This window comes from Falco naumanni, chromosome 18 (genome assembly GCF_017639655.2).
Source record: "Falco naumanni isolate bFalNau1 chromosome 18, bFalNau1.pat, whole genome shotgun sequence".
Taxonomy (NCBI): Eukaryota; Metazoa; Chordata; class Aves; order Falconiformes; family Falconidae; genus Falco; species Falco naumanni.
In genome coordinates this window covers 1,511,472-1,538,315 of record NC_054071.1, presented here as the reverse complement: position 1 = coordinate 1,538,315, position 26,844 = coordinate 1,511,472, and the positions used below count along the sequence as shown (strand labels likewise).

At 43.0% G+C, this 26,844-nt stretch overlaps 1 protein-coding gene across 7 annotated transcripts in view; it reads left to right on the top strand.

Moving 5' to 3' along the window:
* The window catches only part of TLK2 (tousled like kinase 2), a 43,509-nt gene extending 17,246 nt beyond the window's left edge, over positions 1–26,263 (top strand). For 4 of the 7 annotated variants that reach the window (XM_040617288.1, XM_040617287.1, XM_040617291.1 and 1 more), the window contains 16 exons: positions 1,610–1,777; positions 2,340–2,435; positions 5,336–5,428; positions 6,911–7,021; positions 7,934–8,070; positions 9,467–9,619; positions 13,092–13,158; positions 15,037–15,134; positions 15,507–15,588; positions 17,295–17,386; positions 18,344–18,433; positions 18,927–19,096; positions 20,627–20,765; positions 21,892–22,003; positions 23,082–23,189; positions 23,562–26,263. In XM_040617288.1, the coding sequence (XP_040473222.1) occupies positions 1,610–1,777; positions 2,340–2,435; positions 5,336–5,428; positions 6,911–7,021; positions 7,934–8,070; positions 9,467–9,619; positions 13,092–13,158; positions 15,037–15,134; positions 15,507–15,588; positions 17,295–17,386; positions 18,344–18,433; positions 18,927–19,096; positions 20,627–20,765; positions 21,892–22,003; positions 23,082–23,189; positions 23,562–23,735 (1,890 nt within the window). In that variant the 3' untranslated portion in view covers positions 23,736–26,263. The remainder of the gene's footprint in view (positions 1–1,609; positions 1,778–2,339; positions 2,436–5,335; positions 5,429–6,910; positions 7,022–7,933; positions 8,071–9,466; positions 9,620–13,091; positions 13,159–15,036; positions 15,135–15,506; positions 15,589–17,294; positions 17,387–18,343; positions 18,434–18,926; positions 19,097–20,626; positions 20,766–21,891; positions 22,004–23,081; positions 23,190–23,561) is intronic. The other 3 variants (XM_040617292.1, XM_040617293.1, XM_040617294.1) reach the window with 2 other exon arrangements.
* Positions 26,264–26,844: the final 581 nt, after the last annotated feature.

The following is a 26,844-nucleotide window of genomic DNA, read 5'->3' as shown; positions in this document are numbered from 1 at the left end:
AGAGAATTTAATGAAAGAAATACCATTTCTGAATGTCACATATGCATGAGGTATTAGGGGCAGTTCTTTATTCCAGCAGACGAGATACCGTACAGGTGTTTATAATGGGACAAGTGGGTTCTTCCTTTGGTTTTCTTCTGCTATGCTTGTATGTATTGAGTAGGTTAAAGTTTGAACATATGTGGTGAATACTGGTGTTACAGTTAGTTTCAGCTAGGCTAGTTTGTGCGTCTCTGCGCAGGTGCTCTTCTTTACTCTTGCAGCTAAACCTGTAATGTTTGCTTATTCATAACAAACTATTACATGCATTTGCAAGATCTGTCCTCTTCTTACAAACTGAATATCAATGGTTTGAGCTAAGCCCCCAAAAATGGGGGGATGAGTGACAATTGGAGAGGATTGAGTTATCTTACCCATTATGGGTGTTGCTGTGGTCTAGGAAGAGAGCAGAGTGTTAACATGTCTTTCACAATGAGACAAACCTCCTCCAAACCTGTGAGTTAATCTATACTGTACTGGAAATTTTCTGCAATCAGAACTTGTAAAGGAATTGTAATGGCTTCAGGATGTTACTACTTGTCTTCAAATCTCTTGACTGCTTTGAATTGTCTTGCTTCTCCTTTGATCAGAAGAATGATCTGCAGGTCTTCAGACTCTTGCAAGGTCGCTGTCATGCACAAGCATTCTTTTGCGGAAGAAAGTTCACTCTTGACATTTGTAATGTTAGCCAGAAAATATGCTTCAGGTTGCAATTTAGGTTTTTAAGAAAACTGAAGCCTGACCTGACTGTTTACTTTCTGTGGCATGTGCCTGGCCCGGAGTTACAGCTTGGAAGGACTTAAATCATTATTACCCAGACTGCCAAGTTTTAGCAGTGATGGGCTGGCTTTTGGCGGAGGCAATGAGATTCTAAGTGCTGTAATCAATGTAGCTCAGATGATTCTTGTTCTTATTGAACCCAGTTGCTGTATCACAGTTGGAAAATGAGTCTACTGCTGGAGAAAGGAGCTGGCCTTTAAGAAATGTAATGCATCTTAAAAAGAATTTGGAAATGCATTACTATTTTGCTTATCTTGCAGGAGATCGGTCCCAGCTACAATGACAGAAATGAGCTTATCGAGGCTGCTGGGTCCTAGAAGTGGTTAGGTTGCTGGCATTTAGCAGTTCTGACTCAGTTTACTTCACCAGAATAACAAAAGTGTTGTGACATTGGCTGTTTTAAAACGAGTCTTTAAAAATCATCAGGTAGTGTAATTTCGAGTGCATTGACCAAAACCACAATGCAGTAAGGTTTTTGGATCCACAGCCTACTTTGCCCCACTGGCTCTGAAACACATGTATTTGCAAAGGGAGGGAGCGTGTTAACTGGCAAGAAATTGTCCTGTGTGTTCATTTGTTACTTTTTTTTAATTGTTAACTTCATCTACTTTTTGATGTCTGCTATTGGAACAATCACTCCAGGAGTCTTGTTTGAGTTATCAGATCCTCACCGTGCTGCCTGCCCATTCCTGAGCTGCTGCTTCACTGACAACAGTTTTGGCAGAGTCAGAGAATTGCTTTTTTTTAAAAAAAAAAAAGTTCATTGTATATTTTTTTGACTGTGTTACAGCGGCGAGTGGAGCAGCCGCTGTATGGGGTAGACGGCAGCACAGCAAAGGAACCACAGGAGGAACACTCTGCTCTGCCAACGCTGATGTCGGTGATGCTGGCGAAACAGCGGCTAGAGAATGAGCAGCTGGCACAGAGGGGAGGTGGCCTCTGTTTTACTTTTGTCTCGGTGAGCAGCTCTGAAAAGATTTAAATCCTAAGGGATGTTTCTAGTTAAGGGATGGGGAACTTGAAGCTTTTCTGCTTAAAGACAGTGTTTCAAGTGCAGCCTGGTTTATTGATGACCAAGTCTACCATCTTCTGGTAAGTTCATCTTCCTTGTGAAGAGTTCTAGGTCCCAGGCTTTGCTTGTTTAATAAAGTGGTGTGGGTTTTAAGTTAACGACTCAATCTTATGTAGAACAAAAGAATAGCATCTGAGAGGCTAATCTCATAGATGCAAAAAAGCAAAAGAATGAAGTATAGTCTTGCTGTGAGAAGTGTTTGTTTTGGCCTCGCTTAATCTCAGCTGACATGAATTATGTTAGGCTTTTAAAACCTTTGTCTTTTAGCAGGTTGGGCCAGGCTTCTTGAAGGAAACTGACTCTCTTGTTTTGCTGAACTAAATCTCTAGAGCATTCTTAAACCTTACATGAAAGTACGATACCAGGCCAGGCTGCACCTCCCGTGTAAAGATAAAGTGTAGTGGTCATGCTGAGGAGTATATAACAATACACTAACTTTCTTTTTCAGGCCCAGCAAGGCAGCCCATCTTCTACTGGATCAGGGAACACTGAGCATTCCTGCACTTCCCAAAAACAGATTTCCATCCAGCACAAACAGTCACAGGTATAGCTCACTAGATGATACATCTCTTGGATATGAGGTTGAAGCTTGATGGAGCTTCTCTTCCATGCCAGAGGGTGCCACTTGTAGCAGACATAATGTTTCCAGTGGAAAGAGCCAGTAGTCCCAACTCAAGTCTGTAACTACTGATTGAAGTGAATCGCTCTGAACTTTGTTCCTTATCCTGTAGAGGATGTTTTTGGTTGCTGTTACTGGGGCTTTTCTGAGTCAATAACCGTGGGCAGTTCTTCAGCTGTGTGTGAATGTCCTCAGGAGAGGAACACCTGTTTCATTTTTATTGTATCCTGAATGTTCTTCCTTGCTCTGTTAATGAAGATGTAAAGATGAGCAATAGCTGTGAATGCCTCTATTCAAGCACTGGGTCATGGGTGCGCCCACGCTGCTCACAGTACACCTGTGCACAGTCTAGCTGGAAGTTGGTTGACCTCTGCAGGGTACACCCATGGAATTGTTTGTCCTGTCAAGGTGGAACTTGGTGTGTTCCTAACAGTGCTCTCAGCAACTTCACTGACCTGGAGTCCAGAAGAGTAGTTCTTTTGACTGTACTGCTGCCTTTTTTTGGTGCCTTTGAAATTGTTAAGATTCTTCTTGTGGCTCTATGGCAAGATCTACTTTTAGCTGTGTCATCTTCTTGTGTTGCTTGTAAGATGTTCAGCTTTATCTGCAATGCACCTTGCTTATTTCTTCTCCAAGCCTGCTTTTAATCTTTCGATTTTCATCTCCAATTTCTCTGTGACTGACCCTTCCCTTAAGTGGTTTTTAAACAATCAGTTTTGTGTCAATCATTTTTTCACATCAGTTTGTGTCAGAGATTATTTTATTGCTGGGGGAAGTTTGTTCTCCATTTCCCCAGCAGGTGGTACAAGTTCTTTGTGCATGAGGAACAGCAGTTCTGCCTCTGGGGATACTTGCTAGCTTAAGTCTCTGAGCTCTGTTGTGTCACTAGGGTCACATTTGTTGTCTGTATTGTTAAAATGCTGATCTGTGAAGATTCCTGTTTTCTTGCTAGTGCATGGAGAATTCTTGTGTGAGAGCGATGCCATAACTCAAGAACCTGCCAGAGATGCCTTTCAGTCTTGGCTGTCCCAACATCCGTGCTTAAAATAGTGGTTCCACCTAAAACAAGCAAGATGGTTTTTATTCTCTCCTGTGCTAAACATGCCCACAAATTTCATCATCTTTGAAAAGGGCAAGACATTATCAGAGCATGCTTTTTGTCAGTGTTCAGCTTCATGATATTCTCTAGAGGTCTAGATAGATGTAGCATACACTTCAGGCAAAGAATCCAGGAGGATGCTTGGCTGCATGATGAGGACATGTGTATGTATTTGGTTTTCACTTCCAAACCTCTTTGGAGTTGATAAGGTTAAAAAAAAAAATCTTCAGTGATTTTTGGTTTCAATCACTTCTAGCAATGACAAAGCAAGTCAGCATAAGCATGATTTTCGTAGCATTTTCAGTCAGTGCTAGGGCCCTCCAGGTGCTCTGAGGCAAGGTGAGTTGTGATGAAGTCATGTGTGAGAGCATGCATCCTGAAACATGACTTCGTGTTTCACAGTGCGAGCCTGTCTGTGCATTTGGCAAAATGACATAACAGTCATTTACTAAAGAAACTTTCTGCTGCTTGGCTGAGTGGGTGCAGCTTAGGTTTCCAACAGCCAGCCTTCTTGTTGACTTCAGTGACAAAAGCTTTTGTAGCACATGCTTCATGCTGGCTGCCAGGAAGCGTAAGCCAAGTTAAGGCAGAGGTGAGGTGCCCTGCCCAGGTCTTTTGGGATTTAGGCTCATCTTGCTTGATGTGCGATGCTGGCAGGTATTCTTTTTGATCCTTCCCATACTGGGCATGTGTAGAGAGGCTACAGTCAGCAAAGTTTGTCTCTTACTTCATGGTGTTAGCTTCCAGGCAAGCCTGAAATTTGGAGAACAGTTATGTCCTAAGTCCACAGGTAAGTCTCTGCTAACTCTTCTCAGAACCAGGAGAGTTGCTTGCTAGCCATAAACGTGAAATCTGTGTATGCAGTCTCATGGAGAGAGATTCCCTTGTTGACTTGGGTATTTTAGATGCTTTGTTCATGTACATACTGCATACTGACTTCTTCCCCTTTTCTTCTCTACCTGTTAACGAGTGCTGAGTTTGAAATGCTCCTACTGCTAGAGAATATACTATCTGTCTTTTGTCTTCTCTTCCTGGGTGTAAATCAGGACTCAACTTACTTCGCTGCTAGAAGTATGTGACACGTTCTGCACCCTATAAAACTTTCCAATAGGTTTTACTCAAGCACTATAAAGCTCCTGTGCTTAATGGGCACTAACACATCAGTTTGTCAGAAACAAAGGCTTGTGCCTAATATTCCTGCTGTCAGTCAGTCATAATATTTTAAGATGAAGACCGGTGTTTTCTGTTGAGACCACCTTAGAACTCAGGGGTATTGTCTTTGTCTAGCAGGTGGTCATTTGTGCCTATGAAAGATCTCATAAATATGATATACCAGCTAAGGGTTGGGGTTTGGTGATTTTTTTCTTAAGCCTTTTCCTGTACAAGCTGCGTTGCACTGCAGAATGGGACAGTGAATGTCAGAGACCGCCGAGGACTGGGCATAACTGAACTATAAAAGCAAAATTTGCAGGACACAGAGGATATTGTAGCCCTTTATGTGTTACCAGAGCAGCTTTGTGCTGGCTGACTGACCCTCCTGTGCTGGAGGAGCCCACCATGCATTAAGAAATTGAAGAATGGAGAAAGTTTTTCCCCCGACTGCTAGGATGCAAGGGATGGGTTCCTTCTTAGATCAGAGGGAGTTACACTGTGATGTTACGTTGCTGACTATGTGAAATATTATCTGTTTTTCTTAAATGTGGTTTATGGTGATTTTTCCCTACAGTCTGACCTCACAATGGAAAAAATATCTGCACTAGAAAACAGTAAGAACTCTGACTTGGAGAAGAAGGAGGGGAGGATAGATGACTTACTAAGAGTAAGTATTTAAAGTGGGACAACCCTTTCAAAAGCCACTATTTAAAGATACCTCGAACGCATGTGCCAGCTAGGCTGCAGCACGGGATTTTGTATACCATTTGCGGAACCAACGCTTGCAAGGTAGAACAGATAGGGTCATCCTTCACTTGCAAGGTTATTGTCTGGCTTGTAGATCCTCGTGTTTGAGCCTGCTTGAAACCACAAGCAGTGTAGCAGTGATTGTGATTGTAACGGTGCAGGTCCCTGTAGCTCAGGTGTTTGTGTCCTCAGCGGTGTTGTTGGTCTTTCTTTGATCTGTTGCACACTTTTGTATTTTGCTAGCTAACCTAACGATGTTTCTCTGCAGAGTTATTCCCCTCTTCTAAGTACTGCAGAGCTCCTGCTTCTTGTTTAGCGGCATGTTCAGTAGCCTCTCTGTAGACTGGGAAGTTGTATTCTGAAATGCTCATTCATGAGAGTCAGTGACATGTATAGAGATGAGAACATCTTTTGGTCAAACTGAAAGAATAAAGCCTCTCGTAACTCATTAGTATTCTGCAGTTAAAGATAAAGATCTTTAAATCAAGGATCTTGTCTTAACGGAGGAGTTCTAATTGATTTAGCTTTCAGCTGGAGAAGCATCTCTTGTGAAGTGTTGAAAAGGATTAGAAAACACATTAAAGGGAGAAGAGGGAAGGCTCTGTGTGTGTGTGTGTTTGGTCTCAGCACCTAAAAAACCTAAGACAAGCTCATAGAGACATACACAGAGGCACATGTGGGTTTGTAGGAAAACAATCCCATGAAGTAGGAAAAAAATATATATGTATATATTTTTTTTTAACCACTGGCTGTCAAATCAAAAGCTAAGCTATTGTTTGTAAGGGAGATGCTTAAATTAACTTTATCAATTAAAATTATCACACACAAAATCCTGCTGTATGCTGTGGTGGTGGTAAAAAGAGCAGCTGTTGCTGGGAGCAGGCTATATAGCGGAGTGATGAATAGTAACTTGAACAAGAATTTAATTGAACATGCAAAGGCAGTTACCCCATCCTTTTCCTCTGCCAGTATGGTGGCTGAAGAGGGAGGGTAGTCCAGGGATGACTAAGCTATTTTGAGACTTGGTAGCTGTAGCAAGATCTTAAGTGTGGGGTTTTTTTAAAATAATTAAAATTCCTTTTGCTTGTGTTTAGTCTCTTTTTGCCGTAGTTCCGTGTATGTAAACCAGGATGATAGCACTTCCCTGTTCTAGAGGGGTATTAAGATTTGAGTGGGTTAAAAATTGAAGTGTTTGGCTTGTGTGTTTTGCTAAGAGAAACCTAGAAACCTAGTCTCTTTTTTTTTTTCTTCTTTTTTTTTTTTTTTTTTAATTATCCTGCTGGTTTGCTTATTTTAATCTGATCCCTAGAGCTAGCTTGGGGAAACTTCTTCCTAGGTGACGCTTAGTTTGGCTTTTGGAGTGGTATAAAGTCAAAGGCTTTTCTTTTCTGTTCACTTCTAGGCCAACTGTGATTTGAGACGGCAGATAGATGAACAGCAAAAGATGCTGGAGAAGTACAAAGAGCGGTTGAATAGATGTGTAACGATGAGCAAGAAACTTCTTATAGAAAAGGTGAGCAGGGGACTTTCCACATCTCTGCAGTCGCAGTTCACATCCTTGAAAACTTACTTTCTTTTGAGCAGTGAAAACCTACTTCTGTGTGGCTTTAGCGATGAAAGGCAACTGGAATTCTGTCTTGACTTATTTCTCTGCAAGTGGGAATATAATCCTAAGACTGAAATGTTCAGGACGCTTGGGTTTGATTACTTTTCACGGTCTCAAAGAGTGATGCCCTTTGCTTAAGTGAACTAGCCTGAGCTCTAAATGCAGCAGGCATTACTTGATCTGGAAACTTGTCCACCTGAAAAGCAGCATTGTCCGGCTCTGGCAATACAAGAGCAGTATCCCATTGTGCAGTGCAATTGCCAGATATGCGCTGTGACATGGGCAAGTGATTTAGACCTTTCCTTCTTTCAAACGGCAAAATTGGAGATTGTTGCTTTGTGTAACACTCAAAACAACACATTAAAGACACCGGGGAACATTTCAGGCTGCTGTTTAACAATGTCCAACCCGCTTCAGTGTTGAAAGATTTCCAGATTTCCTGATGGCTGAACAACTGGGGGGGTTGATTGCTCTTTCACCTGTTGGCCAATTACATCTATTGTTTGTGGGCAGTGGATGGGCAAAACTACCAGGGTGCTGGCCAGTACATGCAGTCTGTTTGAGTTCATTTTGTCACAGAGCTGGCTGTCCTTGGCTGAATGGGCCTCCCCTTTCTGGGAGGGTTTGTAACTCTGGGCTGTTAGGTAGACTTGATGCTCAGGTTGTGTATAGCTCCGGTGAGGAGCTGAGCTTTGGTTCGTCTTTAATCCTAACTGACATAGAAAGTGGTAAGAATCAGTAGTGATTTAAAACACAGCACAACTCTTAGCTGCTGATTTATGGCTTATATTTTTTACATGTGTTTTATTTTCTTTTCAGTCAAAACAGGAGAAGATGGCATGCAGAGATAAGAGCATGCAGGATCGATTGAGGCTAGGTCACTTCACTACGGTGCGGCATGGGGCGTCTTTCACTGAGCAGTGGACAGATGGCTATGCCTTCCAGAACCTCATCAAGTGAGGACAGAGTTGTCTTTAACTTCAGAGGCAGAGACGGAAAAACTAAGCGGTTGTGTGTGATGTCTTGCATGTCAAAATGTGAGAATGGTGTGACTGATGCATGAAAGGATCAGATAGGAACTCGGCTACTGACAGTGGGGAATGTTTTCGCATTGAAGTGAGAAACGTTTCCACTTAAATCTCTAGAGACTTGAACTGGAATCAAATTGTTTGAGTTGGCCTCTGGGTTGGAAAGCAGTAGGCTGCCCTGGTGGGTATTCCCAGTGCGTCTACCTGGCTGTGCAGTGCTTAGGGTGGAGGGGTGGACCAAATTCTTATGTGTATCGAGAGTCGATCAATTTGATTTGCATACTTGCATATATTAGTTAAGGAAGGCTAATTATCTTTTTTTAAAACAGAAAGTAGAAAGTAGAGAAGCTTAAAAGAGAAAATCCATACTATTTAACTTTTTTTTTACCTCCTGGTAGCCGTGATCAAAGGGGCTGCAGAAACCTGGAAATGAAGATCAGGGATCCTTTTATGCAGGATGTTAATGGAAATATCCAGTCAATTCCCACCTGGCCTAGACCTTTAAGTAGGACTTGGCAAATTAATTGCATTAGAGAGAGAGCTATGTGTGATCCTTTAAAACCATATCACTTCTCTGTAGTGCGACAGGGAGGCGCAGCTCTTGTTAGGCACAGATTAAGGACTTTCTAATTCTTCCTTAGTTTGTGCTTTAAGACATGGAAGAAATACTTCCAGAATATTTACCTGCGGCCTCGGTCTCTTTTACAAAGTGAATTAAGTACGTAAATGCTCAAATCATTTAGACTTGAAATGTTAAGAGTGCTTTTATCACTGTAAAATGTTTTAAGATAGTCTTTTTATATCTTGGAGGAGAGGCTGTTTTCTTAGTGAAACTGGGAATGGTGTTGGTTATAGTTCAGAGAACTAAGGATAGTTTAACTGTACCCTTGACGTATAAGGATACTTTCACAGACAGTGCCAGACTTCAGGAATAGTTTTAACAGGAAAGTCTGAGATTTAGAACAGAGCCTTCTAGGAAAAAGTGTGTGGAAAGTTGGTGACTTACCATGGATCCCTGGGTTTTCCATGAGGTTAGCAGCTCCTTGGTTTTGGATATCCTCTGCATGAATAAAACCTTTCACTTACAGAAAGGCTTCTGTGGGCCAGGAAAAGAATTCCCTTCTATGTAAAAATACCTTTAAAAATCTGAGTCATAATGTTTGGCACATCCCCCTTTTCTGTACAAAAATATTTTGTTACTAATCTTAAAAGTACAACTGATTTGAAATTCACTGCTCCAATCTGTTAAGAACAGATGCTGAAGACAACTGAGTATATACCATTAGTTATCTGCTTCATGTGGTTTTTACTGTTGTCTTTCCAGGCAACAGGAAAGGATAAATTCCCAGCGGGAAGAAATAGAAAGACAACGAAAAATGTTAGCAAAAAGGAAGCCACCTGCAATGGGACAGACCCCTCCAGCAAGCAATGAGCAAAAGCAGCGCAAGAGCAAGACCAACGGAGCAGAAAATGAAACGTAGGTTGCACGGCCTCCTTGGTGCTTTGCAAAGCTGTGTGCTTTGATTAGAGCACAAAATATCTACTGGGAAATGGAATCTTGCCCTTGCCTCTAGGCTTCACTCCATGCACAAGTGAATATTGTGGAATTAGCCTGGCATTCAGCAACATCTGGCTGCAGTTCTAAATAGTTTTCATTGGAGTAAAAGAAGGATCACTGCTGAGTCCAGACTTTGTATGAGCTTAACTTTTTTTTTTTTTTAGTGCAGTAACTTTTTCAGTATTCCTGTTGTCAGGTTTGAAAAGCGCCTTTCTTAAGTGTTGCAACTTCAGAACCAATTTTTGTATCACTGTATGGTACGTGGTGCTTTTCTTAAGGAAAAAAAATTGCACACATATAGGAACATTTATTTCCATGTACTTTCTAGTGAGGCTTTTCAAACAGTTGATTTGGTATACCGAAGAAAAAAGATGTTCTCTCTAAAGACAGCACATGAAGCATTGACCTCAGGGTTCCTGGAGCCCTTTGAAGTCTTGGTCTTGATCTTTAAAAGTGCATGTGAAGCAAAAGCTCCCACTGCCTTTTGCAGTCACAGCGGAGGTGGCATGTGACTGGGTGAATCATGACGGTCGGGGTGCTCTCAGCAGCCAGGGCAGTACCCCCAGATAGGATGCAGGTGCCTGCAGATCAGGTGGATCGTGCTGGAGGGCACAGCGTGCTCTATGCAAAAAAAGTAGCTCGAATAGGGACGTTTACCCCTCGTTCTGGCCAAGTGAGCTTAAAAAGAACTAAATAAACTTTTAAAGCCATCCTTTTGTATTGCAGCTTTTCCATTTGGAGAAGTAAATCGAATGGCTGTGCATGGATATTCTGAGGCGTTGCTGTTCGTTGTGATAACCTTTCACCTCTAAGCAGCTGGATGAGGCTTTTCTCATTTCTGTAGAGGTGTTTTTCCCCAGCGGACTGGTGCAGCTGTAGTGTGGCTTATTCTGTAGACGTGGCAGCACAGGTCTCGAAGTGCCTGGGAACCATGATAATGTCTGATACATCGTGAGCTTCTGCCTGTTGTGAGCCTGTCTCGACATACTCTGGCTTTACCTGGGTTTGCTAATAAGCCTTTTTGTGCTACCGGCTTTTTGTCCCCATGTTTCTTGCTGGTTTGTGGTTCTTCATTGATCATATTTCAGGGTTTTATCTTTTTGGTTTAGAAGAGCTTCTTGTGACATTCTTGATTAAAAACTGCTTGCCTGTGTATGGATATGCTCATGTAGGGGGCTTTAGCTTATGCAAACACAGTTTTTGCAAGTCAGCTGAAGCAACTATACTGACTGACTACTTGCTTAATCGTTAGCTATCCTGTAAATGCCTTTGGTGAACCGATGTGTATCGGGTACAAAATTTTCTGAGTTTTGGAGGGAGGTTTTTTCTTGTGGAGTTCTTGCAGAGGCTGTCTTTTGGGTCAGTTGGATATAAATGTTTCTGAAAGTTGAATGAGAAGCGGACAGCCAAATTCCTTCGTTTGATTTTTGGTTCCTCTTTGGTTCATGGTTGTTGCTGTGCCTTAAAAAGGAGAGGAAGGTCCCGTGATGCTAATTTAAACATGTGCCTTCCTGAAACTAGTTTCTAGCCTGTGAATGAGAAAAAGATTTTCATTCAGGAAGGTCAATCTGCTGGGGCGTTTTGAGGTCTCTTAGGGCAGCTTGGGCAACCTTAGAGCCTTCAGCTGCACTAGAATTAGCGTATTTCAGGCGTGTTTCTGTGAAACAGAGCAGCAGTGTTTGTTTTGGAGCCCCCTTGATTTTTGTGATGCTTGCTGCTAACAGGCAGCTATTTTGGGCAATGTTAGCCTGGTGGTACTCATTACATCTCTTGCTTAATGAGTAGACTATTGGTGTTTAGCCCTGTATTTCATTTGAGCACACGAATATGTGGTAAGTTTGTTCCTGACTTATTCAGTTGTTTTTTTATTCTTTATACAGCAACACTAACCAAAACCCTAAACTGTTGGGACAGTTTTTTTGGTTAGATGAATCTGATTAAAATTCAGGCTGTCAGTGGGAGGGTGGGGGTGTGTGAATTAGCATGCTTTTATGTGAAATGAGACAACATGTAAACATTTATGGTACTGGCTGTGTTTTGTATGTATCTTTAAATTTATAATAAGCAGATCCTTATGGTCAACATTCTTTCAAAGGGAACTTGGCTTGTGAGTTTTGCAATTAAATTTATCAGCAGACAGCTGCTCTAGCACTTATTTCAACTATATGGATCCTCTGCATTATCAACAGTGGAGAGAAGTTGGGGCATTTCAAGATGAGCACTTCATTAGCTGAATACTGCCTCTTAATTACTGCGCAGTGAGCCAAGGTCCCATGGCCCTGCACAGGCCTCGGTCCCCTCTTGGAACTAGTTGCGGTATCGATGCTGTGGAGACCTCACACACTAACCTTTGTACTGAGTGCGATGCAGAGCATAACTGCTGCAACAGGAATCCTCCTGGGATGTGCTTTGAAGTCAATTTAGGTCCAAAAAAGATATTTATATGCTGTCACGTGCATGTCTTGTTTACAAAGTAAACTGATGCAGTTAATAGAAGCTTCTAGCTTTATCTTTACGTGCATGATGCTTTTACCAAACTCCTTGTGGTAGTAGTGAGAAAATTAATGCAGCAATTCATTTTTCTAGCCTTAAAGATCTTAGCGCATCATCACGTTTCACAAGTGATGGGATCTGTCATTATTTTAATGTAAGGGTGTGCTTTGCCACTGTCCTACATGGCACACTTTGGCTATGAAAGACATTGAAAACATTATGAAACTTTTTTTTGACCAGCCACCTAGAGTGGAAGCTTTGCACATCATTTACCATCAATAAAATGAGGATTATTCCCCTTATTCCATTGCTTCTCCTAACTACACGTGAGGTCAAAGATACAGTAAGGTGAAGTAGATCTCCCAAAGGTTTCCCTGGAAGCTGCTTGCAGAGCCTGAAACAAGAAAATTTCTGAATCCCAGGTCATTGCTCTGTTTGCAGTGGCTCTGTGGCAAGGTGTACTGCTAGTCACAGAGTGAATAGCTGGGTTGAATTATTCAGCCTTTATTACAAAATAAAATTTGAAAATGAGTCAGTAAAGCAAACTGTAAATGGAAAAATAAGATGTGGAATACTTGTGCTTTATTTAGATTATGATTTATTTAGATTATGGTTTAGCTTTCTTTGTTAAAAAGTCAGTCACTAGCCTTAACAGGTGTTATTAGGGAATTGGATTTGAAATGAGGATGTGCCTTATCAAGGTTTAAGCTTTTGGTCTCCTTTAGATTGAGCATTTAAAAAAAAAATAAAAAAAGATTGCAGAGTTCACCTAAAATATTTCCTGCTAGCTGTTGACGTGCTCTGTGTGGTTATCACTTCCACCAGCGATGTGTATTCTTTAGTCTGCACTTTATCACATGCGTTGAAACCTAATGCATTGGATCTGTCTCCTCTGTAGGTTAACGTTAGCAGAATACCATGAACAAGAAGAAATCTTCAAACTCCGACTAGGTCATCTTAAAAAGGTAAGAACTAACTGCAGAAAAGGTAGGCTTTAAGATTCAGTGTTCTGCAAACAATAGCGTTTCTCTGTAGGGGTCACTACTGTTTGTTTAATAATTGTGAGGCTTTTGTTGCTTGAAAGAAATGGCCAGGATTTTGTAATGATTTTTTCTAAGGCAGTGGTGTTCAGGAAAGATGTTCTTTGCTTGAATAAATAGATTTCTGTGTCCTTACGGTTATGATTTCATGCAGGAAGTTCCACTGTTTTGATGCATCTTATTCTGTCACTATGACCTGCCTAGTGCTGGGCTCCGTACGTGTCTGATAATGGGGGAATAAGAAGGGACGGACCAAGGGAAGAAAATAACAAGAACACAACAAAACCTGCAGCTATCGTTGACTTTCCCATTTCTTTGCAATATCAAGTAACCAGCATTATCAGTAACAGCCCAATAAAATCTCTTGAGCTTTTGGAAACTGGTACTGTTTAGGTAGCTGTAATGCACGTTTGTTTTCAAATACATTGGCTTCAGTAGGAACTGCACCTGCAAGTGTGGTTGTAGTTAGATAAGCTCTTGGTTATCTTTAAAGTGATTGCAGTAACCTATAAATAAGTTTTCTGGGACGCTTCAACAGATGAAGTACTGAAAAAGAAAAATAGATGTCTCCTGCCATTTCCTGGTTAGCTGTGATCTCTGCTAAGGCCAAGGAGTTTTCTTTCCCATACGCAACAAAGAGGAAGCATGCAAATGCATTGCTGCAGTCCCCCATCTTTTCTTAGGCGGTGCCTGAGCTCTACACTTAGTTGTGTTTTTTTTTCCTGTAACCTTGACACACAAGTTGAATGCAAGGCCTCATTAATGCTACTGTACTGCTTGTTATTTTCAGTGGCAAGGGAAAGTTAATGCACACATGGAATCCGCTGGCACTCTGCCCATTGTGTTTTATTGACCTGTGAACAAAGATAAGTGATACGGGCAGGAGTATGCTAAAGGCATGCTTGCTCTACAGCTTCCACATTGCTAGAGTGGATTAATTGCAGGTCCATCTACGCTGGCATGTAGTGTGTCACTCTGGAACAAAGGAATCCATTTGGAAATGGACCTTAATGGAAAATGAAGTAATGTTCTGGGATCGTGGCATTGTCTGAAGCTGTGCTTATCCTTCTCCACTTTTGGAAACTGGCTCATTCTTTATGCCTAAAAATAGAACAATTTGAGAGGGGAAGGAACAAGAGTCACAAGACAAATGGGTAACTATGTCCCTTGAGTCATATATACTGAATAATACTGCTCAAGGCGCACATTTCAATTGAGGTTTGCAGCCCTGTCCAGTGATGTGAATTCTGGCGCCATGTTTGAGGGCACTACAACTTCCAACTCTATGAACAGTGTGTCAAAAAGTTCCCGTGGCCGTATGTTACATTCTGACGTGTTCTACCACGTACCCCTAATTGTCCTCTTCTCGTGCTGCCTGATCCCCACGTGGCATCATGATATCTGTGTCCCTTACTTCTGAGGGCAGTCCTCTTTCTCTTGTCCCAGCAGAGGCTGAGTTCCTACAAAAACAGCTGCATAGCACTTAATCAGGGAAGGAGCAGGACCAGAGCAACAATGCTTCTTAATTACAGAAAATGTTTAAAACTGAGAAGGTGTAAAGGTGTTTCTGCTCCTGTCTCTGTTAGGTGTAAACAAACCTGCCCAGTCAGTTTTCATTCCGGTCACCTTCCACCTGACTCTTAGTTGATCATGACCATCTGTCTGATCTCCCAAACAAGTTACTTACTTACAAATAACTTCTTCGCAAGTGGAATTGCATTTGTGTTCCATAAATCAGGTGGAAACGCTAACTGCATTGTCTTACACAGTGTTCTGTTCTCCTTTTGGTTTTTCCTTGTACAGGAAGAAGCAGAGATCCAGGCAGAGTTGGAACGGCTAGAGAGGGTTAGAAATCTACATATCAGGGAATTAAAAAGGATACACAATGAAGATAATTCACAGTAAGCACATGGGATTCAGGGACAAAATCATCTAATAATCTTTTATTTGTCCCCTTCGTAATGGGGAACAATCTTTTTTTTTTTAAATTGGTGTTATGACTTAACATGTCACTTGATAGGGGGTGGCACAGTGGTACAACTTGAAGTTCATGTAAGACAAAGGCTTCCAGGTATATCAAGGTACCATTATATAGTCTTTGATCAGTGCAAAGTGATGACATAGTATCACATCTGTCAGTCATTAACACAACTTTAACATTTTTCTGGTTTAATGCAAAAATGTTGTTTCTAAGCTGCGTAGTAGCTGCCATTTATTGTGCAGTAGATTGCATTATTTCTGTCAGTGTTCTTAAATGATGTCTTTCTCGCCAGATTTAAAGACCATCCAACGCTAAATGATAGATATTTGTTGCTACATCTTCTGGGTAGAGGCGGCTTCAGTGAAGTATATAAGGTAAATTTGAAGTGGCAATCTGTGGTGTAATCTGAATCTGCAGTGAAATATTGCAGTAAGCAGAATTTTTACACTTGTTTTCTCAGTGGTGTGTGTGGTTGTGGAGGGAAGAAGGGACATGACAAAGCACATGTTGCATCTGGCTTGCATTAGACAGCAGACTTGAGATTTTTAGGTTCTGCCCCTGTCCTCAGAGGTCAGATTTCCTGCAAATGTATGTTTCAAGAAAATGTTGCACCAAGTCTGCAAGTTTTGTCAGGACAAAGAAGCAAACCAGTTGTTTCTTCTAAGTGCTACACACAAATACCTTAAGTGGCTAAGTTATATGGAGTATGACATAGCAAGTCTGAGTGTCATTGTAAATAAGAGAAAATGGCTCCAATAATAAGAGCAAAGCCTCGTTCCCTGGGGGTAGAAGGCTTTTTTTCCTTGTGTCTTCATATTATGCTCTAAAGTAGCAGACTGAGGGTTGGGGGGTGTGTGTGTGTGTGTGTGTCATCTTGGGACTTCCTTGGAACTGAGGATTACTTGTGTGTCAGCCCTCTTGCATGGCCAAGACCTGTGGTACTTTGGTGCTTTGACTGGTATGCTTAGAGCCTTTCCAGTTCTAAATATTCCCCTTCTGTACTCAGTAGTTTTTAATTCATGTTGAATTTGGCTAGAATGAAAATAACTATGCCAATGCAAATATTGGGAACTTCACAGCGATGTATTATTTTGATGCAGTATGACAGTAGGTATCTAAACTAGAGGGGCTACACTGCTCAGGTAGTGGAAAAAAAGCTACATGAAAGTACTCTGAATTTCTCTTTGGAGGCTTTGCTGACTAAGCAGAAAGCTTTGGCTCCACAGATGAAAGCAAGAGGGTATGAAAGTTTCATACCTGACCACGCGCTTAAGAGTTGTAACTGTTACTAAAACAAAGAAATGCTTAAGGCTTTTTCTCCAGAGTCCTGGCCAATCTATTAAGCATTAGGAGTTAAGTATGCAACTTCTGAGAGGGACACAGATTATCCTTGTCTACATACAATAGGATTTTGCCCCGTCCTATAAATTATTAGCTGTTGGTGCTCTCAGGCAAGGTAAAAAATTTCTGCATTTCTCCATGAGCAGAGCACAATTCCAGAGGTCCATTCTTTAAAGACTGACTAAATAGCAAGAAGCTGGAGGGAAAAATGCAGCGCAAGATTTACACGTTTCTGCCATTGAATTCTCCAGCTTCTAAATAAGCTGAAACATTATGTTCCAAGACATATTGCTGAGCTACCAATGCGAAACAAAGCATTGAAAACTCTCTGTATGTTTTGGGTTGTTGTTTTTTTTTTTCAACTGAGCACAGAAAATGAGTTAGGGGGCTTGGGGGAATAATAGCAGGGTCTTTCCCAGTGTGATTAACTGTCTGTATTTTTGTAATTTGGCCTTTCTGATCCCATTATAGCTCTGGTGGTAAAATGTCAGAATAAATGTGGCATCAGTTAAATCCCAAGGGGGAAGGTCAGATCAAAGCACAGAATATTCAATTGTTTTCAGAGTTGCTTGGTTTCATTAGTGAAACTAATTACATCAAAATGTGTGTTTGCTCTTCACTCGGTATGTCGTAATGCTGATTTCCTGGGTGGGGATATTGGTTTGTTAGAGCTTGTCTGTTTTTGCAATATTAATTTGAAGTTGTGATTCCTACTGATTTTCAGCTCTTCTCTCTGCAGGCATTTGATTTAACAGAACAGAGATACGTAGCTGTGAAAATACACCAGTTAAATAAAAACTGGCGAGATGAGAAGAAAGAAAACTATCACAAGTAAGTAAGGCTGTAAAGCAGCCATGTTTCCAAACTCCTCCTGCATTTGGTTAACCGGTGTCAGTGAACAGGCTGCTATTTTTTCCTGTGTTTTAACACATTTCAGAAGTCACTCTCTGTCCCGGTAGCTACTTGCAAAAGTTATGGTCAGATTAGAGACGTTTTAAACATGCTCGTGGACACACACAGAGTTTTGTATAAGCACTATGGCACAAGGTTTGAAAGCACCTGTAGCGTTCTGTGAAGAAAGTGTTAAAAGTGGCTTCCTCTCTCTGAAACGTCCAAGCTCTACTCTTGTGGGAAACAGTTGTTTATGCCCACTTCCCAGGTTACACACCTGCATTGTGCTCCCTGAAAGCCTTCCCCTTCCCTTTGTTTCCTAGAATACTTAATCCTTTCACAGATGATTAGGGCTGTATGTATGTCATGGCCTAGAAGGAGAGGTACAGGAAACCTTTTGGTGTTGGTAACACTTGCTCCCTAATGCCATGGATTAGATAAACTCTGCAGAATGGCAGCCAGGCCTTCTTGACAGCTTCAAAGGTAACACTTGTGACGTTAATTCTCCAACAAGTCCCTGGGACAAACTAAACTCTATTTGAAGCCTGAAAGCTGGGCTGTTGAGCATCATGGAATTTTTCTAGAACTTGCTGATTTTTGTATTCAGCTATCTTGGATCCCTTAATGATTTATTATGAGGTTATTCTAATTTGGCAAGCAGTACCATTATTCAAGAGTAGTTATGTTGTAGTATTGCCAGCATTTGAGATGCACTGAGATTCTGTGGTTCTTAAGAGCTGTTCTGCATATTTCCTCACTTGCTTGCCTTTTCCTGAGCTGTCTGAATAATGTGCATGGGTTTGATTGGACTGCTGTGCGGTATGTCTGAGTTCGCTATCTGCAGAACTTAGAATTAAGTCACTTGTATGACTAATGCTCAGACTTTCCTATTTTCAGACACGCGTGTAGAGAGTACAGAATTCACAAAGAACTGGATCACCCTCGAATAGTTAAGCTATATGACTACTTTTCGCTGGATACTGACTCGTAAGTTACGTTGCCGTGTCCTTTGACTTGGGTTGACCCGTTCACTACAGGCAAAGTGTTTGGTCCCTTAAAACTTCAGAGGAGAGTCCAGAGAATGTCCCCACCAGTGCAGCAGACTGTACTGCAGAGATATCTGGTGCAGTTTCAACATATGTTGGTATTCTAGATACACTAGCTCGCAAACCAGTATGCTGTATTATGTCAGATGTGGTGCTTTACTAGTAAATCCTACTCTGTGTTGGCCTGGGCAAATGCCCCAGCTGATGGAGCTTTCCACTTCTGGATCTAGCACTTCATGGGGGATCTCTGACCTTTGTACCGTTGGGGGTTGAGGACTGTGCTCCTGGTAACTTATTTTTAGAAAGGGTTTAATAGGCTGGAGGACACTTAAATTAAAATATTGACCAAATAGGTGAGTCTTCAACCAGAACACTTTGTTATTGCTTGTCTGTATCGGGTGTCTTAATTGCAACAACTCCTGTTTTGCCTTCAGGTTTTGTACAGTGTTAGAATACTGTGAGGGAAATGATCTGGACTTCTACCTGAAACAGCACAAATTAATGTCGGAGAAAGAGGCGCGATCCATTATCATGCAGATTGTGAATGCTTTAAAATACTTAAACGAAATCAAACCTCCCATCATACACTATGACCTTAAACCAGGTATGCTGTGCTGCTAGCTGGTGTGCTTAAGGATGCTGACTAAAGGTAATGGGTTGTAAGTAACATGGGGAAGTTTGCTTTGGTCAGACAGCAAAACGGAGACAGGGCTGTCTGGGAAAAGTAACTTGCAACAAGAAACAAACTAAAATGCATGGAGCATGCTGTGAAAAGGGTATTGTCTACCAGGATTGCAACATAAAACAAGGAAGTAACATTCCAGCAAAAGTAGCCTCCTTGTGCGGAACGAGCCCTTGAACCACCAAGTGTCTGTGTTTGGTTTCTTAATGTCCTGCTTGTAGTCTGCTGTTGAGAGCTTCTGTTATTGCTTCATAAAAGGTTCCCACAATTACTAGTGTGTTTTCATGTCCCCATTTTACTGGCTTATTCTTCCTGTAATCATCTGCCTGAAAATTTGGTGACAAAGCTTACTTGGAAGCGTTTGGTTTTTCATATCATGTGGCAGCTCCCAAAGCTGAGGACATACGGTCAAGCCATGCAGGTCTGCCTTTGAATTTGGTAATGTCTGTCCCATAGAAGGTCCCCTCCACGTGTTGCTGCAGATTTCCCTTTACCATTGGGCAGAGTCACAAGGGGAGAAATGGAGATGCTCTTTTTTTTTTTTTTTTTTTTTTTCTGGGTGGGGGAGGGCGGTTGATGCAGATTGGCTGCATAGCTTTTTTTCCTAGTCCAGTAAAACTCAGCATCTCTTCGGGCAGTTATCCCTGGCTTGTCTCCCTATACTGGTGGCACTTCATCAGCATTGTGTAACTGGTATGTGATGTGGTTTATTGCATCAGCATGAGGAATCTTACGGGAGGTGGTGCTGTTGCACTAGTTCTAGTGACCCTGTTTCTTCCCCCAGCTGCCAACTGTTCTCATGTTGTCTGAGCATGCTGCAGAGCTCTGCCTACAGTTGTCTCAAGCTGTGATTCATCCACTGCCATCACGCACGATTCTGCTGCTTTATTGTAGGCTTTGAGAAAAACAGTGATGATCTGACTTCTTGATCCTTGATGGATTTGTAAAAGACTCTTGCCTAAGCAGTAATTGTCCTTTTTGAGCTTAGAAAGCCACTGGGGAGCACTGCCAGGAAGGAGAGAGTTTCTGGCTTGTTGAGAGGCCAGGGCAAGTCAGGACTTCTGGGCAGAATGAGTCATAACTGTGTATGTGTACTTTTCTCCTTAATCCTCCCTTTTGACCTGCCCTTCCAACGGGACCTTTGGGAGGGGTCAAAACAGCACGGGCATCAAACTCGTTTGGCTAATAGGGCTCAGAATCTGGAGGCTGCAAGTAATATCATGCCACTGGGTCTTTCCAGGATGGGTAGATCAGTTCTAGCGCTTGGTGGGAGTTGAGTTGTCTCTGGAGCTCAGGGTATTGGGTAGTAAAACATCCCCTGGGGTTGCTGCAGCTCGCTGTGTAGGTTCCTTGTCCTCTTGTGCAGAGTGCCAGAGTTCAATGCAATTTTATTCCTGGGGTTTTTCCTGTTAGATGTATATTCTAAGAGGCTGTTTCCTTCCTCTGTTCTAGGTAACATTCTTCTAGTCAATGGTACTGCATGTGGAGAGATAAAAATCACAGATTTTGGACTTTCCAAAATCATGGATGATGACAGCTACAACTCTGTTGATGGCATGGAACTGACGTCACAGGGGGCTGGTACTTACTGGTAAGCATCACCTGGGGCATTTGCAAATTGCAGATCAAGAACACTTTATAAACAGCTTTGGATCTATGTCAGGTCTACATGTGCTGCCATTGTCTGTGACAGCTTGAGACACTGGAGGTTTAAGACCCTAGAAACTGCTCTTGTTGTCACACAGCTCCTTATGAGGCTGACAGCTTTTTACTTTTCAGTGGGTTAGTGTTTATATATTTGAAAACTATCTTATACAAAAGGCCTAGTGAAAAACTGCATATGCTGCGTGCTGCTGAGATGGCGAGTGGAGCTTGGCAGCCATTTCACAGCCCATAATGGCACTGTCTGACAGTCAGGCGAGGAGGAGGAGAAAACCGTGCCTATCGGGAAATTTAGGTACATCAGGGAGATGGAAAGAGTTTGCCACTGAAATAGGGAGGTGAAAATCCATAGTCAGCTCTTTCAAAAGATGCTCTGGCTACAGACAGCACTGTGAGATGTAAATCACTTTCGGGTGTCATGTGAAAGGCGTTTCCAGCAATACTTTATCCTCACTGCCAAGTATTGTCACTGCGTCACCCGTGGCTGAGAGCAAGACCTACGGTGAGTGCCACTGAAAGCGATTCTTTGATGGCACCTAAGCTGCAGACTGTCACTATGGGCAGCAGTTGTATGGGAACATTTGTTAAGGCATTCTGTATTGTGCAATTTTATTCTGTTCCTAAAAATGAAACTAACTGTAGTTTGAGCAAGGCTGAGTGTCTCTTAACTAGGATGTGGCATCTGGGGTTGTATTTCTAGATATATGTATTTTGGCTCTGTGTTTCTCTTGTGGAATTGTTGGTCAAGCCCTTTTAACAAAAAATACCAGTTCCGAAGATCAAAGAAAATGGGTTTATTTTATGTGCTCCGGTGAAAAGAAACTGACCGTGCTGACTAGCTCAGACCATGGGTATCTGGAGAGTCTTGGGGTCACTGTTCCCAGAAGGGGTCTGCATTTGTGATCTTGGTCCAGAAATGTACAAGAATGAGATTGGGTCCCTCAAGTCCTAAGCCAGTATCTGATCGCAGAACCTTGTTCCTTCCTTTCAAAAGAAAATGATGAAAAGTATTTGAAGATGCTGCTCATAACCTGTTGTTGCTTCCTTCTAATTAGGTATTTGCCACCAGAATGTTTTGTGGTTGGGAAAGAACCTCCAAAGATTTCAAATAAAGTTGATGTCTGGTCAGTGGGAGTCATCTTCTATCAGTGTCTCTATGGCAGAAAGGTAAGACGGCATTTAAGTCCTTTCTTAGTGGTGATTCCCAGACCTTTTGGGAGGCAGCCCTGGCTTCTGCTTCCTTCTCCTCCCCAGGCTGAGAAGGTGCTTCCTTCCGCCTTGTCTCCTTGCTGTCAGCTCCAAGGTGGATCTAATGGGGGAGAAGTGGGGAGAATTCACTAGGCTGTGTTTTGCTCTACGTGGCACTTCCTTCAGAGCAGTATGCTGCAGATAAATCTATTTCCACTGGGCTTGTTCCCACTGAGGCCGTTATGAGAAGTGTATTGTTCAGGGCCAGACACCTGAGGTTCTTGGTCTGACGTTGTTTTGTGATGCTTTCAGTGCACTAAGCCATTGTGGAGCCTGCTGCTGCAAGTGTTGTGAAAGCCTGGGCTGAGAAACGTGGTGTGTTGCTTAGTGTTGTCAGTCAGACGGTGGAACCAGCGCAGCAGGGGCTGAAGTGGGTGAATCTGCTGTTGGCTTAGATAGAGGAAGGCCCTCTTGTGTGTGCTGAAGCTGACCTGGGTCTGGAAAGAGACTTAACTCTTTGTCTAGAGCTCTCTATCCAGCTCAGTTAATCCCTCCAAAACATCCGTGGGAGCTCCAGGTGGAGCAGACACCAGTGTCGAGTCACATTTAGACACACTGACGCCACCAGCAAAGCCCAAGAAGGAACGTGAGAATTTGTAGGAACTGCCTGTTGGCAGCAGGACCCTGACATGCCCCGGGGCTGTGGCTAACTTTAACATGTTTGCAGGACTGTCACTTTTCATTTTCCCCAACCTGCTGAACTGGCACATCAGGGAGATCCCAGCCCAAGCAAGGCCTGCTCCGATCCCATCCCATTCCTGTCCGAGTTGGAGACACCCCAGACATGTTCCAGTTTCATCCCTTTTGTTCAGTTTAAGGTCAGGAGCAATGTGTCCTCATGTGGCTGGAATCTGCAGCACCTTCACAGCATTTGTGAGCTGCTTGCTCAGAAAAATACTGATGTCAAGTAATGATAAAAAGAGTAGAATTATGGGGGTTTTTAAGGCCTGTCTTAAAACTTTAACTACTGTCTTCTGTTGGTTTTTTTTTTTGGTAGCCCTTTGGTCACAACCAGTCACAACAAGACATTCTGCAGGAGAACACAATTCTGAAAGCTACCGAGGTGCAGTTCCCTCCAAAGCCAGTAGTCACACCAGAAGCAAAGGTAAATCTTGCAGCGAGTTTGATCACGCTGTGTATGTTGGGTCGGCACTGGCAGCTCCATCCTCTTGGTTTCCCTAAAACCAGCAGGAGTTCCGTGTTTGACACTTGCCTCCTGCAGCGCGTTCGGTGGCTTTGCGCTGCCGTAGCTGTCAGGCTGAGGACTGAACAGAGTGCGGTGCGTGCCTCTGCCCGCGCGTTCTCCTGATAAAAGATGAGCTTCTGGTGTAGGAGTCGGGCTGTCTCTGTGGTCGCTGCAGAAGGAATTTCAAGCGCTGGGGTTGTCAGATTGCCCCCGTGCCTGAAGAGTTCTCTGGTAAAGCTTCCTATTTCTGTCCGTCTGCTAATTCTCGTTTTGCCTTTGGGGTATCTGCAGGCGTTTATCAGACGTTGTTTGGCCTACCGAAAGGAGGATCGGATAGATGTCCAGCAACTGGCCTGTGACCCGTACTTGCTGCCTCACATCCGCAAATCTGTATCCACAAGCAGCCCAGCTGGAGCTGCGATTGCATCAACCTCTGGATCATCCAATAATAGCTCTTCAAACTGAGACAGAGTAATAGGCCAAAAACTGCTTGAGAAACCGGCAAAAAGACTTTCAGAAACAGCTTTGGAATAGAGGAATCCGCAAGGGTCTCGAGAAACCTGTACCAGGTGCTTTTTTTCTCTTGCTTTTTTCCATCCATAGAGCATGACATCAACTCTCATCAAGAAAACCTTCGGCATCTAGGCCAAGCCATGTGGATAGGAGATGGCTTGAGGTTTATCCAGTAAATGACCACAAAAGGGTGGCTGCTCTGAGCAAGGAGGGGAAACTCAAGAAAATACAAAAAGACATGGTTCCATGTACTGTGAACTTCTGAACATGCAGCCTTGGGGAATCCAGGACGCCGTGTGTGCTTCATATGAAGAATGTGGACTTTGGAGAAAGACTGGGCTAGTCCAGTGTTGATATTTAAACATTGTTCTTTTTCTTTTAATAAAGTTTAGGTAACATCTCCTGAAAAGCTCGAAGCACCAAGGTTCAGCTGGGGATGGTATATGACTCTTTGCCCTTTGGAGGGGAAAAAAGTTGATCCTGCCTGTTCATGGCACTAGAGTTAGTGTTTTACCCCTAATTAATTTCAATTTTTTAAAAATAACAATTTTTTGGAAGAAAACAGTTTTCTGGTCTCAAAGTGAAACCCGTATTAGCAGGCTCATGGCAGTGTCCATTCTGCGGATGGTGCAGCTTTCTGCTCCCTTGGGGTGGCCTCATGAATACAATTCACCTTCTCAGGAGGGCGCTGAAGCCCACAGGAGAACAGGCCTGCGTAGATCTCCTGTGATCAGAGTGGATCACAGCTCAGACTGCCACAAGGTTTTCAGCTGCTGCTTCGTAGCTCTCACAACGGTTGCACCTTTTTAATTTATTTGAAGTGCTGTTCTTTTTGAAAACACACCCTGACATGTTCACGACGTGCTCTCTGCTCTCGTGAGTGTGATACCTGTTGACTGTTTGAAAAGGCAGGCAGTGAACGGGAAAGAATCGGAGCACAGCCCAGCTGATCACAGGTGTGATCTGTGCTCACGCAGTACTGTACATACCTTGTTCATCTTACAAAAATCCAAAGCTGAAGACTTGTCTGCTCTTCTCGGTTAGGTGACTTGGCAGCAAAGCTTCCTCTCCCTTAACACTCACCTTCTAAAACTTGCTGACTTTCCTAACTTGCTGCCATCGCTGCATCCGATTTCAAGTGAGAGGGGATGAGATAATGTTCTTGAAGGGAGCAAACACCCGAATTTTTTTTTTTTTTTCTCCCTTCTGTAGTCTGGAGGGTCTCACACCCTTCGGCGGGATCCTGCCTGCTGTGAAACGCAAGCCTCTTGTCCCCGCTCTGCCCCCTGTTCCCCCCACATTGAAGGAAAACTGAAAACACATACAAAAAGCACAGCACTTGAACATGTGGCAGCCAGGTTGGAGTGCTCCTAACATGTGGCAGGAGTTCATAGCCAGAAATATTTAAAGATGCAGTGTTCAAAAGCAAGGCTTGTGTCGGTAGGGAGCCGAGCGGTGCACTGTATTCAGGGTGTTGTTTAAAAAACACATGACCCTGAGCGCACTTCCAAACCCGGTACCCAGACCGCTGCGGCGTGGGCTGTCCTCCGAGCGGCACCTCCAGCATCGCACCCGCAGCTCCGGCACCACGTGGACTGGTTTTGGGGTGCTTGGTAGCCAAATGGCGTTCTTGTGGCAAGCGATGTTCTCCCGTCGTGCACTTTTCAGAGAGAACTACTGCTTGTCTGCCTTATTGTAAGCCATCGTCTGCAAGTATTACGCTTAAACCTGATCAGGAACTTCTAGTAAACTGAAAAATGGAGGAGTCTGCTGAAATCAGGCGATGGACCTGGGAAGTGGAGAACTCTGCCGCTTTGATTTTTCTTACTGTTTTTGTAGTGACTCTTGGGCTTTTAATTGGATGTATTCACTTGCAGCTGCATTAAGGTGGTCTCTAAACTGTAGTATTTTAAACAAAGAAAAGAAATACTGCATCTTTAAATCCTCAGCCATAATTTCTTAGCCCTTTCCATCCCTGCTGCTCTGTTCCAGAAGTTAACTATTTAGCAAACAGCACTTCGACTTGTCTATTCAGCCTGTCAGGCGCAATCAGGGTTGATGCTTCATCCCGTTTGCTGAAGCTGATGATTTGGTGTCTGTCCACCAGATCGGGGAGAATTCTAAAAGGGTTTTTTCTATCCCGGTCCCGTTGTTTCTTGGACATACAGTGTGTGCTATCTCTGTGGGTGTGATTAGTTTTGTGTCAGATGCATTTATTCCTGCTGTGCGACACCCATCCAGGGGCGTGGGGACAGCGTTGGCCTTTCCTGAGGCTGATGGCAGTGAAGAACCCTGGTAGAATTCTGGCTGCGACACCTTCCTTGTTAATATGGGTTTCACTTCCAATAACAGACCCTATTGCCACACTGTTCATTTACTTAAAGAAAAGTGTATGAAGAATTTGTAACTTAAACCAGGCCAGACTGTTTTGGCTCTACCCAACAGATGAGACATGGATATTAAAATAAGTTTTAAGAAACAGATTTGCTCGGCTCTTACTGTTTTGCTCTTTGTAGTGTTGGCACGAGCTCTCTTGCAGTGGCTGCGTGGAGTTGACATGAGACAAGATGAGGAAGGATGGAGGAGGGCTGCGTTCAGCAGCTCAGAGCAGTGAGATCTCTGCCTCGGAGGGGGGAATTGCTGAAAATTACAAAGTCTTATTTAATTACTGGCATCGATCTTGTCGTGGAACGTCGAGACACATTCGAGGTGGGTTTGTCCCTCATTTACGGTAGAGTAGTAGCTGCCTTTAGAAGCTATAGATGTTCAGGACACAAAATGCACCTTTTCTGTGCCTGTTGATGAAAATCGGTGTTGAACTCCTGTGCCCTGGCTGTCTCTGCCGGGAGCTGGTGGCTGCAACCCGCTGGCCGCTCCCCAGCGCACGGGTGCCCGAGGCTCCAGTCTCAGTCACCCAGAGTAACTGTGCTGAGCAGTGATGAGAAACTCGGCTCCTTTAATTTCTTACGGCTGAGCCTTGTCAGCTTTAAAAAAAACATACAATAGAAAATTAAAAAGGACCTTGGCAGCTGAAGATGTCGAGTTTGCTTATATCTGGACT